The sequence below is a fragment of the Lepidochelys olivacea genome (genome assembly GCF_965140295.1).
Source record: "Lepidochelys olivacea isolate rLepOli2 genome assembly, chromosome: 9".
Classification (NCBI taxonomy): domain Eukaryota; kingdom Metazoa; phylum Chordata; order Testudines; family Cheloniidae; genus Lepidochelys; species Lepidochelys olivacea.
The window spans coordinates 49,981,137-49,995,611 of record NC_140419.1 but is presented as its reverse complement, the minus strand read 5'-3'; the positions used below and the strand labels follow the sequence as shown (position 1 = coordinate 49,995,611).

At 46.7% G+C, this 14,475-nt stretch overlaps 1 protein-coding gene across 2 annotated transcripts in view; it reads left to right on the top strand.

Moving 5' to 3' along the window:
• The first annotated feature begins 2,877 nt into the window (after positions 1 to 2,877).
• IGF2BP2 (insulin like growth factor 2 mRNA binding protein 2) overlaps positions 2,878 to 14,475 on the top strand; it is a 102,568-nt gene continuing 90,970 nt past the window's right edge. Inside the window, exons 1-2 of one of the 2 annotated variants that reach the window (XM_084639202.1) lie at positions 2,878 to 3,200; positions 4,362 to 4,422. In XM_084639202.1, coding sequence (XP_084495328.1) covers positions 3,023 to 3,200; positions 4,362 to 4,422 — 239 coding nt within the window. In that variant the 5' untranslated portion in view covers positions 2,878 to 3,022. The remainder of the gene's footprint in view (positions 3,201 to 4,361; positions 4,423 to 14,475) is intronic. The other variant, XM_084639201.1, reaches the window with a different exon arrangement.

Sequence of the window (14,475 nt, the reverse complement as noted above, 5' to 3'; positions counted from 1 at the left end):
CACTCAAGCACTCTCCTTTGGGCTATGCCAGCCCTGTCTTCACATTGCAGATTAACAATAGTTGCATCACCTGAGTCCCTTTGAATTGTTCCCCTGGGATATCCAGCCCCTAACAGTGGCTACTCATAGAAATAGCACATCCTCTGCCCCCAAAGGTGCAGCGTACCCCAATATACCTGTTTTACCTTAAATCACCACTCCTGTACAAGACACAGCATTCGTGAGCACTTATAATACAACAAAGGTAGGTTTATTTAAGCGGGAATAAAGATGTAACTAGAAGTGAGAGAAAGTGATGGAAACAAAAGGTTACAACATAAAACAAACTGAAAAAATGTGACTCTGGATCTACATGTCTCAATAGTTCCCTTTCCTAGCTAATAAAGTAGGCTTCCTCCCACCCCCCAAAGTTCAGTCTGTTGCAGAGCTGCCTGGTTTCAGAAGAACCAGGATCAAAACATTCATGAAACCCCCTGCTCCTCAAGGGGTTTCTCAGTGAATGGATCCAGAGTGCCTCTCCCTACGTTCTGTTATATTGAAAAAGCCTTTTGTCTTTAGTCTTGGCCAGGGCACTCTGCTATAATGGTCTGATTCACCTCCCAATGATTAAGACTGTTTGCACTTGGTTTTCCATTGACTGTTCTGGGATGGAGCAAGGGTAAACAATAGAACCGTGCATTACCTCACTGGCTGACTACAGAGTGGTGATGACTCCCTCTTGCTTGAAAGGGTCATCACCTAGACACACTACTCCTGTGACAAATTTCTACTCCAAGTCCATACAGCAGACTTACATTATAAATATAGTATTCCATAAACATTACCCGTACACACATCTCACAATGATTATGGGTCTTGACACGTTACAAGCTTTCTGTAGATTCCAACACATTCCTCTTTACAGATAAATCTCCTGAAAGACATTTTTGGTGTCGTGAGCTTATCAGGTCCAAGGTGAGAGCTATTTGCAAAAAAACAGAAGATCCTTTGCCAAGGAGCCTCTGTGTCACAGCAGATGCTTAGCAAAATAAATCATTGGCATGAAATAAAATCCTTTCCAGGTTCTTCAAAGAAACCTATTTGGTCATCTGCTGTGGATTTGACAGGTATGTACGGTGGCTGCCCATTCTCCTTAGTCTACTCTGACAGCCTGGGTCTCTTCTCTGGAGGCCAGCAACTAAAAAAAGACTGAAATCCAAATAGACAGAAAAATCACATTTCTTCAGACAGGTTACTATCAAATGTTTAACTAAAATTATGACAGGAGAGTGAGTTTGTGTGTGTGGTTTTTGGAGGGGGGTGAGGGGGTGAGAGAACCTGGATTTGTGCAGGAAATGGCCCACCTTGATTATCATGCACATTGTGAAGAGATTTGTCACTTTGGATGGGCTATTACCAGCAGGAGAGTGAGTTTGTGTGTAGGGGGGTGGAGGGTGAGAAAACCTGGATTTGTGCTGGAAATGGCCCAACTTGATGATCACTTTAGATAAGCTATTACCAGCAGGACAGTGGGGTGGGAGGAGGTATTGTTTCATGATCTCTGTGTGTATATAATATCTGCTGCAGTTTCCACGGTATGCATCCGATGAAGTGAGCTGTAGCTCACGAAAGCTCATGCTCAAATAAATTGGTTAGTCTCTAAGGTGCCACAAGTACTCCTTTTCTTTTTGTAAAATTATGACTGGAACTGTTCAGAAATTAATCAAAAATTTCTCCACTTTCCTTCCTTGCTCAATGCCAATGGCTCCTTAGTGGAAAATAATAATTTACACCTTAGACCGGACAGGGTTTTACATCTATTTAAAACGAGAGTTGGGCTCAGCGAACTTTGGTGGCTGGAAGAGAGCATGCTGAGAGCCCCCCCTGAGAAAGGCAGGGACTGGCAAACCTCAATAGATTGAGGAGGGAGTGATAAAATAAAGAGCCTTTGCCCATTACAAACTTTTGTACATTTAGATTTAAACTCTTTGGGATGGGTACTGTCTTACTGTTGTCTATACAGGCCTAGCACAATGGGGCCTTGATGTCAACAGGGACCTCTCGATGTTATAATAGTGGCAGTAGAAGAAGAAGAAATCAAGAGCATCAAGTGATGCATGAATAATTTGTGCCAAGTCATCAGACCAGACCTTCTCCAAGGAGGGAGAGCGAAGATCTATGCACCCATTGCCGAGCACTACAACCAAAGCAAGGGCACTGTGAAAGCCATGGGAAATTGCTGCGATCATCCCAGGTGTTTTAAATGGCATCTAAATGCCAGCTGTGGGGAGAGATCCGGAAAACGAAGCTTGTTGTGTCCAACGGAGGAGATCCAACCCTACCTCGAATAGCTCGGCTGCCTGCCCCGGTCCCTCCGCCAGTGAGCCAGGTGCTCTCCCAGCTCCGCAGGGGCCCGGCCCCACACCGGAGTCGCCAGCAGCTCCGAGGGGCGCAGGGCGGCCGTTGCGCTCTCACAGCCCTGGGCCCCCGGCGCCTCCAGCGCTCACCGCGCCCAGAACTGGGCGGGAAGGGGCTTTCCTGAAACCCGCCCCGCCCGTGGCTAGCCCCGAGGGGACTCCCCACGGCCCAGCCCGCGGGGCCCGGAGCTAGTCCCGCGCGGTGCCCCCGGGCTCCCCCTCTCCCCAGCTCCTGGGCGCGGAGCAGCTGCTACCCTGCGGAAGCTGGGCTCGGCCAGCGGGCGCTGCGCTCCCGGGCACCACGCGAGCCCAGCCCGACCCGCACATGGTGCCCGCCCAGGCGGCGGGGAGGGCGCTGGATCCCGGCGCCGGTCGGGGAGAGCCCCGCTGCGCCCCCGGCGGGCTCGCGGCTGCGGGAGGAGCCGGCGCTGCTGCCCTCTGCGCGGAGTCCCCGGGGAGGGCGGGGGGAGGCGGCACACGCGGGCTGGGCTCGGCTCGGCTCCGCCCGCTGCCCGGCTGCGGGGCGCTGTTGCAGGCTCCGGCGGGCGGGCGGGTGGCGCAGCGCGGTGCCCGGGTCTGTGCCGGCGGCGGGCAGGAGGGGCCGCGGGCTCCCCGCGAAGAGGCGGATGATGAACAAGCTCTACATCGGGAACCTGAGCCCCGCCGCCACCGCCGACGAGCTCCGGCAGCTCTTCGGGGACAGGAAGCTGCCCCTGGCCGGCCAGGTCCTGCTCAAGTCCGGCTACGCCTTCGTGGATTACCCGGACCAGAACTGGGCCATCCGGGCCATCGAGACCCTCTCGGGTAAGCGCCCGGGGGCACCGAGGCCAGGGGACCCGCGGCGCCCCGCTCCCCCGCGCCTCGCTGGGGAGCGCCCCCGAGCCCTGCCCGGACCCTCCCAGCCCTGCCCCGGAGCACCCCTCTCCCCGGGGAGCCCCGGCGCGCCCCTCTCCCGCTCGCCCCCCGGCTCCAGCGCCCCCTCCCCAGGGACCCTCCCCGCCCCTCCCGGGATCCCTCTCTGGCCCCCCTCCGCGACCCCCGGGGATCCGCCGCAGGAATCCACTCGGTGCCCCCCGCCCTGCTGGCCCCCAGCCCCTCGGGGGTCCTCTCCCTCGCCCCGCCCGCGGCACCCGGGTTCCCCCCTCGCCCCGGCCCTGCGGGACGAGCCGCTCCCGCCCCGCTCCCTCGCTTCCCTCCAGCCGGGCTATTTTTCCCTGATTTTTTTCTCCGATTTTATTGAGAGGAGCCGGGGCCCGGGGTCCGCCGCCCGGCCGCCCCCTCGCCACCCTCCCGGCCTCGGGCACCTTTTTACGAGGTGCCCTGCCCCAACTCGCCGGGGGCGCGGAGCAAAGAGCGGCCGAGAGGCAGCTGGGGGGCCCCGAGCGAACTGCAGCCCAGCCAGGGAGTAGGAGCCACACGGCAGCGCCAGGCCAACGCAGCCCCAAACACAGGGGACCCTCTGGCAGCCCCGGCGGGCCCCTCCGGCCGAGCTGGCGCCCAGTGCCGGGTAGGGGAAAAGGAGAGGCAGGAGGAGAGCAGGAGAGGAGGCCCGTGGGGCTGGGCTGCCGGGAGATTGCCATGGTGTTCCGCGAGCAAGCGAGCGCAGCCCCGCGAAGTCCTGCTAGCTCTGGTTAGCGGAGTGGGCGGCAGGAGCCCTGGGAGTGGAAGCATGGCTGCCCCAGTCCTTCATTTTGAGGGCTACGGACTCCAGCCTCTCCATTTGGTGCTGCTTGGGAAAATGACTGTGCTGTTGTCCCGGGCGGGGACCCCGGGCGCCCTCCCGCCCCCGGGCAGCACCCCGTGTCCCCCCCGCACCCCCTCCCCAGCAGGCTGGCCCCCTGCTCCAGGGTTCTCCACGCAGTTCGGGCTGTAGGGCAGTCGCCGACTTTTGGGTAGATTTCCTGCCCTAGCTCCCACACCGTGCTTCGGACGATGCTGAGTCTCTGTTGTTGTTGTGTTTTAAAGGTAAAGTGGAGCTGCATGGCAAAGTCATGGAGGTCGATTACTCAGTCCCTAAAAAGCTAAGGTAAATCCCTGTCCGTGTGTTCTCTGTCTCCAGTCCGGGTGAGGGGTGGCGAGTCCCAGGACGGCTCTGGCTCTTTGGCAGCGGGGTTGTTTGCAAGGGTGCTGAAAGTAGTTGCGATAGTTGCATTTTTACTTTCATTATGGCTAGCTGCGTGCCCTAGTCATTGATTTACTTTTTGAAGTCTGATGGGCTTTCCTCTCTCCATGCGGGTTGGGATGGAAAGCATTTCTTCCCAGTGCAGTAACTTGTTTACCAAATGCAAAAAGTCCCCCCCCCACCCCCTTTAAAAGATCACAATGGTAACAAAGGCTTTGTGGAAGACTTCCTGTGGCAAGTAAGTAGTAAATATTTACTGTGTCAGCTGAAATTCCCTAGCTAAAATTACAATTCGTTAGTTTTTGCTTTTCTTTCCTCTAAAGTGCTTTCTGCTGAGGGTAACAAAATGTCCTTTGGATAAGTTAGTCAATATCTCGCAAGGCTTTGGAGCAACATCTTGATTTGTTTTGAGAGTTAAAGAAGTTAAAAACCCTTTTTGGCGTGGCAGCTGCTTATGAGCCAAAGTTCTGAAATGTTTGTAACCAAAACGCACTAGTGTGGGACGTGTGTAAACAGAACTTTCTGGGGATGGCATAGAATCTGATGCATGTCATTTAGATGCTGCAGAAGTGGTCTGTTTGTGCCTGGGCAGATGGGGTCTCTTCTGTTACTGACTTACTATTTGCATTTTCCTTGAATTAGTTTTTATTCTTATTGCGCCGCATGACACTTCTTTGCTTGGTCACTGTTGTTCCCCCAGGACGCAGCATATTCAAAAAAATCTTTGTGGTCATTTCGGTTATGAGTGTGAAGCCCTTGATCCAGATAAATCCGATGTACTGTCTAATTTGTTATAATGCCAGGTAAACAACTTGTAGTATTTTACTAGGGCAGCTGTTTAACACAAACTTTTATAAATGTACAAGTCTGCTGCAGTCTCTTTCTAAATTTCTCACATAGTGGCGGGCATTTTTTTTTTTTTTACCTTGGGAAATATAATTGCAAGCACGGACACAAATCTGCAGTGGTATAGAAAGGCAGTAGTGATTTTTCTGAGAGGCCTGCCTTCTTCCTTTAGCTGTTGCAGGGATGGTACAGTTGAACTGTTATAAGGGGAAAAGGTGTTTTAGAGAGTTTGTTATATGCAGTGTTGCTTCTCGTGTTGATATTCAACATGCAAAACCTTTTGAGCAGTGGAGGATTTGCAATATTATCTGGTGTATTTTATTTTTAAAAGTTCCACAAGACGTGAACTTCACAATGCTTAGAGAGCGTGGGGCAGGGCATCTTTTAATGTGCAGCTTGTTGGTTCTGTTCCTGCTCTGAGTCCCCTCCCCCAGCAGTGGGTAAAGGGAAAGCTTTAAAGCAAATTTCACATTGAAAATGGTTTGGTTGCCTAACGGAGAAAACAGTAGGCTGCAAAATGCAGCTTGCATTAAATGCCAGCTTTGTAAAGAGGTCTTAGCAAAAGAAAAATAATTCAGGCTTTTGTTTCTGCAAGCTGAAGTTTCTCCTTCCTTGTTCTCTTTTAGAATAATAAACATGAAATATATTTGTGTTGTTGATTTGAAGTGTCTTTGAAATCTTTTAACCAGGTGTGTAAAATGTGTAATTTAAAAAAAAAGTTTAGAATTTATTCTATAGCTCAGCAGTCAGTGTTCTTTGAACATGTACTCCTGTGAAATGTCTGAAGTGGAACTCAGTGGAACCGCAGGCTCACTATACAAATTGTATGCAAAGGCTCTTCTTGAATGTGTTAATTTGCTGATGCTGCTTCTTTAGCTTCATGCTGGGTATTTTTTTCATGCTGGGTGTGATTGATTGTCAAGTATTATTTTTAAAACACAGTACATGGAAAATTAACTTAGGCAGCTTGGTGAAGTTTGGTGAGAAATGGCTAATGTCTGGCACGGGGTATGATATTGTTGGTTGTTGCTAATGCACATATGTGAAAGATGTGACAGTGTTCTGGTTTCCTATGCAATGAGCATACAGAGTTTTACCTTGAAATATAAGAGAGTTATTCTTTTTTATTTCCAAGTAGTTAAATCTTTGCAGTAACTTTTTCTTAGTGTTCTTGCACTCTTAGGACTTCTTTAAGAATGATCGAGCTAGAACCCAGTTAGTTAGAAGGGCAGTTCTCTGGGGACGTATTAGCTTCCAGGTCTGTTACATAAAGCAAAAAGATGTGAACGGTGAATTCCTCTTTACCTGCAGTAAAAGCTTGGGGATCTCTGGGGGAAAAAATTGAGCCATCGAGAGTATCTAATATTTCTTGTGCCTTTTTCTGCTATCTGTACAGCTGTCCCTGAGGGTTCTATTTCAGTTTGGTTACTTGGTTTCCTCAGATTGCTGAGCTCCAATGTTTGGATTTGATCATGTCATTTTTTGATCTCTGAAAAAGCTGTGGCTTTGTTTTAGACATACAGTTAATATAAAGGTGTCTTTGGCCTAATATTAGTTAGCTTGGACATTTAATCCTGTTTTTTTTGTAACATGGTTTTATCATGGAATAAAGGCTTACACAGGCTTACATTTAGTTTTTCTTTGTAGAAAACCCACAAGCTGTTCTAATGATTGTAAGAATTAGAATTTGTGCAGTGAGGCAAAACTTCCATTGAAGTCAATGGCACCAATATTTGGGGACCCTTAACCTGCATGCACAGGACACTGGCCAACACCCCTTGCTCTGGCAAAATTGCCAATGACTTTGTAGGGAGTTTTGTCTGAGTTAGCTGTGTAGGATCTGAAAACTTTCCATGTTACACACAAGCTGTTACTGTCCTACAGTTCTGATGCTGTGTGAATGTAAAACTATGGAATAGAACTGCAGAGAACTTCCCCTAAATGCTAGCTTTGTCCCAGGTTAATTATATATATTATTTTTAAATCTTTTGATCCAAGTTTGTTTTGTGTTTCATGGTTTTGTTTGGTACTTTTTGTGTTGTGATATGTTTGGACTGAAAGTGTAGCATTGTAGTGTTTGTATTTAATGAAGAGGGAAAACCTCTGTTATGCCTGTTATTGAAATGTATCTGAAATCTCTCTTGATGTGTAAATGGTAAGTTCTGTTCTCGCTGCTGAATTTAGTTAAAATTTCCTTGAACCTTTTCAGGAATTAGATTTCAAAAACACAAACAAAAATAACTCCCATTCTCATCTGTATGTCTTTATGTAGCTAAGAAATAGTGTAAAATAGTCAGAAGTAGCACTGCAAACTCCACTTTCTATACACCTCCTCATGGTAATGTAGAAGGGCTGGAGGTAGTGAAAAATAGCATGAAGTAGTGAATTTGTCTTTCATGAGTTAAAAATCCGTAATTGTGTTCTCTCTAATGCAAGTGATTTTTGTCTCCTATAAGAATGTTAAAGAAAACAGTATCCCAATTGTTTTTTGTTTGTATGTACTACATTGTGTATAGACAAACTAATTTTTAAAAAAACCGCTTTTTGTCCTGTAAACTTCAAATTCTCTGGTAACAGAGAATGCTTCATTTGCTTAAAATCATATCATTTCAAGAATTTGCTGAATGAGAAGCTTAGTGTTTTTTTTTTTTTTTTTAAAAGTCCTGTAATTATGCTTTTTATGCAAACATGCAATACATTGAAAACTTTGATTCTTAACTGCAGATTCTGAATACATAGTTAATAATAATAAACATTAGAAAACTGTGAATTGTGAAATCCGGACAAAACAAAAATCTGTTCATGTTAACTTTCATGTAATGTGTATTTGGCAGAAATAAAACAGATTAGTTTTAATAACTCAAATGAATGTTTGCAATGTTTTAGATTTCCAATTCCTTTATTTGAAAAATCATCTTTTGTGTTTTCAATGCTATTTTTAAAAATCAAAATGTATAACATTAATATAATCTAGAACAATGCACTGGGTGAGCTAATTAGAGAAGTCTTCAAATCTAATTTAGTAGAACATTTAAAGAATATTTTACTATTCTACTTAATAGCAAAACTTCAGTAGTATATTATTTTTCTGATTTACTTTAACAAATACAAATGTCTAATATATGCAGACCTAGATGTTTGCAATTGAATCAAAGCAATGCAATTTTTTTTTAAAGACCCTGTTTCTAATAATCTGGAAACCTGCTGCACTTTTATGAAACTTTTCTTCATTTAAAATCCTTCTTTGCCTATGGCATGTCCTGATCCTCCTTTAGTGTTTTCTGTGAATATGGAGCAGTTGTTCAAGAGATAGAGGCAAGGAACATCTGCCAGAATTACACTTGTGGATCTAATCTTAGAATGACTAGGGGAACAGTGATCTTTCTCAGTTTTCAAAAGGAAATCCTAGATCTTAGCTACTTTTAAAATATCAGATTAGAAAATTCAAGGCTGAAAGCTAGTGTGTCTCTGTAGTGCTGGAATCCCCCATTAAACAGTTTCCTTTTCCTCTTAAAAAGAGGAGCAGCATTAATAGGGTGTACAGATGAATTCTGAAATGGAAAACTGTGCAAATGGTTTAAATATATCTAGGTATTTGCTTTAGTTGTTGAAATAATTTATCAAAACAGAGGTTTTTGCAAAGAAAAATGTCCATTTTAGGGGTAGATTTTATTTTTGAAACCAAACTATTTGATGTTTAAGTGTGAATCACCATTCCAGTCTGAAACTGAATGTTCACAACTGTCCCAAGTGGTTAGAGACTCTGGTCTGAGCTTTGTATGTAATTTTCATGATTCATTTTGGTGGTGGTAGTTTGAAATAAAGCAATATATATTTTTTACCAAAAAGAAAAAAAAGAACAACAACAGAGAGGGGCAGAGTGTTGGGATGGTAGTGGTTGCTAAATGTTTTAGTACACCGGACCCTCGCTAGAACGCGGGGTTCAGGATCCATTCACAGTATCACGGGCCACGTTACCATGGATCTCAATTTAAATATTTAAATTTGGGATCCATCGCCACGACTGCACTATATGCGAATCTGCGCTCTAGCAATGCACGCTCTAGTGAGGGTCCGTTGTACTTCCATATCAAGGGGCAGATTCACATGGCACAAAGTGTGGACTGCCAGAGGGCTAATATCATGACCATCCAGTGGTTGTTTTGTTTGTCCCTGACATGCGTAATTGTGACAGAAATTATTTACATGTAAAATGATCCTGTTTAGTGCTTTAGCTAAGGAACCTCACCCTTGATCAAGAGAAGTCTGACACTTTTACATCTTTAGTTTCTCCCGCTTGCCGCCTCCTTGCACGTATACACACACAAGTAATTCTATGTGGGATGCAATGAAAGAAACATGACTTTGCTGATCCGGGAATGTTTGACTTTTTCCAAAGCCTATTCATGCCACATTTTTCAAATATTACTAAAAGATTTAAATGTCAGCTGCCCTTCTGGATTTCTAGAAAGGGGCAAGATGGTTCTGAGTCATTTAGTGTTTAAAAAATGTACCCGTGAATTTTACAAAATGGAATCAAAGGATTCACATAGATGCTGAGAGGATCTTCTGGCTGCTGTGTGAACTGAGTCTCAAACCAATGTGCGGTCTGTCTCCAGAGCATAGCTAACTGTGTATGGAGTATCATTTATATCTTCTTAAACAGCCATGATTTAGTCACAGGTAGACCTGAGTTAACTGGTTTATTGAACAATGATGACATTGAATGCATTTTAAAAATAATACTTACCTCCCCTATAGCAGTGTAGGGAATTGTAATTAGTTGGCATTTGAACTGTGTTTTGAATATGTGAATTGCTACATGTGCCGAGTATTCTTAGCTTAGCAAAACAGAATGACACTTAGCGGAACCCAGCACTGAAAATATTCATTGCCCCCCCAAGCTCACTGTCATTAAAACACTTTTTAAAAAGCTCTTTTACTTTATAATTCCACTGGTTGCTTTTGCAAACTTATAATTTGCATTTGGTGGCATGTATGTGTTCTATTTTGGGCAGCCAAATTGCAATGTTCTTTCAGCATTATTTTTAAGGTTTTCTTTTTCCTCTTCTGATCGTGAACTTCATTCTGGTTTTCCACATATTGTACCAGTGAGAGGGAATAGTTGCAATTTTTGTGTACAATGCTGTGGGAGAGAACTGCAGAGCCTATTACATGGGATTCCCAATTGGAGGAAAAAAGCTTGAGTGTTTGCTCCATTATCTTGCTTCAGACCTGCCTGATGAAATGGCATTTACTACAAGCCAGAATAGTCCATTTTAAACTAGTGAAATGTACTTTTTCAAGAGATTTTCTTCATTTCAGATTGTGCTTTACGTGATGCTTATCTGTGTCATATTCAAATATGCTGGGTTTTGTTTCTTGATGACAAGATGTTCTCTTTTTTTATAAGCATTCCACATGCTGCTGAAGAAGGCTAAATGTCTAGAATGGAATTAAGTTACAAGCCTCCATGTCACTGTGTATAGGCAGCTATTCTCCTTCTACTCTGTGTGTGTGTGTGTGTGTGTAACTTCTCTGAGTGTCAGGTACACATGTTTATGGAGAGGAGATTAGACCTCTGTGTAAACCATACCAATCTTTATATTTATCAGCTTGCTGGAAAACCCATGAACACCTATTTGCACAGACAGAATATTGTAAATACACCACCTGAATCTGTAGTTTAGAGTTCTCTCGCTGCTTGTTTAAAGCAAAAAGTAAACTCTTGAAGAATCTCTCAAAAATAAATCTTTACAAATATTGTAGCTCATCTGTTGAGGATATGTGTTCCTCCTGTCTTCCTATCACTAGCATGTGGAAGGTTATGTCTTGATAGGGCTCTGATTTGTGCGAATGGCTGTATTATCCTGTCATGATCAGGAAAGGTGTCTACTGGGAATAGGAGTAGAGTATTACAATTCCTAAAGCGTAACACATGGTTTTTTCCAAATGCCTTACTTGGGGGTGTCTGGGGCTGAAGGTTCTGTGAAGTGTGACGGGGGAGATTTCAGCAAAGTAAATTGTCTGTGGTGGCAACAGAGAGACAAGGTGGGTGAGAACATGTATTTTATTGGACCAGCTTCTGTTGGGGAAAGAGACCAGCTTACCCAGAGCTCTTCTTCAGGTCAGTGAAAGATACTGGTAGTGGTGACATGTTTTCACATGTCACTTCTCCATTAGCCTGTTTTTTTTCCCCATTTTCCTCTTTGTGTTGCTGTTGAGGTGTGAGAATTGGAAGTAAAATTGAGAGAACAAGCCATTGTACTCCCATCCATCTCCTCATCCCTTTGCCTTCAGATAGCATAAGAAGAAGATCACTTATTTTTATAAAGTCAGTAGTGAATAGTTTGTTCGAGAAGCTGTGGTTAACGCCAATCCTAAATTAAGAAGAGCAGCTGGATGAAGTTCATTAAGTCACTTAAGCACAGGGTTGCTAGAAATTTCATACATACAGCACATTGATCTAATCTGGATGCAAAATACAGATTAGAGAGCTACAAGGAAACGTCCACCCAGGTCACCTTAGTTCCTGTCTCCGATATCTAGTTTAAATGATCCCAAACCACCTGTCAGTGTACAAAGTGACCTGCTTTGGTTGGTCGCATGCAGTGATGCTGTGGTACTATCTCTCTGAAATGGCAAGCTTTTCCATCGGTGGGGGAGAGGAGGGGTAAAGCACCTATATTTAGTAATGGTTAAAAACTAACATTACAGAGAACCTTTGCCCAAGCCAGCAAAAGCTGGCATCTGTAATTTGGAGGAACTTGATTCCTTCCTTGAAGGAATCTCTCTGGTATGTTATAGCTATGTGCACTGATGCAATTCATTTGATATAGATTGATCTCTATTTCATATACCTCCGCAGCTGTACAATAGTGATAACAATATTATTTTCTCTCTCTCTCTTCCCCCTCCCCAGTCTGTCCTGTTTGTTCAGCCTGAGAGCTGTTTAGGGAGGGACTCTCTTATTTTGTATGTGTACAGCACCAAGCATAGTGCTTGGCACTACTGTCAGACAATCGGAATACCTAGTCCCAGTGGCTGTAAGCCTGATGTTTGGGGGGGGGGTATTGCTGGAGAGGGATACAGCCAGCGGCATCCTTTTGGGGAGACGTGCCGCTTGCTGCAGTGAAGTCTGCAGACATGCAAGGTTTGCTCAGATGAGAAATGCCCAAGTACGACGCAAATGTTTTCATTCCACATTGAGGGAACTGTTGCATGCAGCTGGCATACCCGTTTCCCCACCCAAATTCTCAGGGGCCAGCGAGGCAATGACAGCAGCAGTTTAATGCTGAAGTGGATGGCCAGGATTGAGGACACAGCTGGTCTCCCACAGAGATGCTTGTCACTGCTGTCCGATTCTCTAGGTCCGGGTTATGGTGTGTGGAGACGGTGGCAGGGTGACCAGCAGGTAGCTAGCAGGCTGCTAGAGGAACCTCTGCTATGGTTTTTACAAGGTGGCACGCAGCTGGGCTCTCTGCTGCCGGCTGCGCCTGGAGAGCGGGTTGCAGAGGCTGCTCACTGCTCTGGTCAGAGGAGAAGTGTTACGGGAATCCTTGCTTGATGAGCTCCTGCTCTGATTAGAGTGGAAGCTGTTTAGCCTGGAATGACTTGTGCCCTTGCAATGCCTCTTCTCCAGATCCACAGCACACTTGGCACCTGTCCTCCTCTCCTCCTTCCTTCGCCTCTGCTGCCTCGGGATGCCTGCTCTGGCTCCAGCAAATTAACCCCCACTCACAGTGTCAGGATCCCATTCTCCTGCTGCCTCCTCGCTCCCACACTGGCCCCTGGGGGCCTCTCCTGTGCCTTCTACGGCCAGGCTGCTCACATGCCTTCCAGCCTCTCTGTCTGCACAAGCCTTTCGCTCCTGTCTGTCTTTTTCCCCCTCCCTCCCCCAGCCTCAAATCTCTCTGCCTCCATCCCAGTATTCTGCCCTTAACCTGGGCAAGGTCAGCTCCCACCCTACAGATTTAGCTGGTTCTTCCTGCCTCTCCCTGGCTTTCTTATTGGCCTCCGAGGCCTGGCTTCAGCCACTCATTGCCCTGCTTGCTCTTTAGACCTGGCTTTACCAGCTGCTGCTCTGAATTCCCTCTTCCTGGCCTCATCTTTCTGCTCTTTCCCCCTTCTCCCAGGACTGCCATGGCAGGGATAGTCTGTGTGCTCAGCCCCTGTGAGCACCAGCCCTCTCCTCCTTCCTCCGGTCGCCACTGGGAACTCCTCCCTAACTGCCCTGCTCCCACTGCCCTCCAGTCCTGGCATGGCTGCTTCCTGTACCCCCACTCGAGCGTGCTGGAGAAAACATAGGGTCCTCGCTCACGTCCTCTTCTGTCAGCTTGTTCCCCTTTTTTAGAACAACCACCCCCCTTGAGCCAGCTCTGTCACCCCCAGCAAGTCCTGCATGCCCAGCCCCAACGCTTTCTGCTCTCCCTGCCCCTCTGCTTTGTTCATAACCTCTGTGGAGAGACGTGACTGGATCTGGTGCGAGCTACTTCCTGCCACCCTTCTCCACCCTCTCCTCCTTCATTCTGCTTCCTGACACTGAGGTTTCTCTCTGACCCCCGGACCCTATCTCCTCCACCTGCAGGCTCTTCTTGCTCCCCCGTTCACTGCTTCCCCCTTCTCTTCCAACTACCTTCTTTCCACATTCCTGGATGTGCACGAGTGCCTTAAACACTGACGCTTGTTTCCACCTCCCTCTCCAAACATCATCCCATTTCCCTCCTCCCCTCTTGTCCCCAAATGGGCCATCTACAGCCCCAGCCTTGACCTTCTCCCCTCTCATTTCCTTTTGGGCCCCTCTGCCCTGTTACCCTTCCCAAATGACTTGCCAGTGGGTGAGTCAGATTCTGGCCACATGCCCTGCTTGGGGGAGCCATCATGCTAGCTCTGTGCCACCTGGGGTTTCCCCCTATACAGGAGCAGTTCCCAGCTGGCCAGAAGCGCAGGGTTCCTGTCCCCTGTGTGCTGGCAGAGCCACTCTAACGGGCTATAGTGGAGCAGAGACTGGGGCCCCTTGTGCCTGCAGCTCCCTCCAATCTCCGTGGCACCAGGTGAGCCCCCTACATTCAGAATCCCCCTTAGAACTCACTCCTCTGACGCCAGTAATTG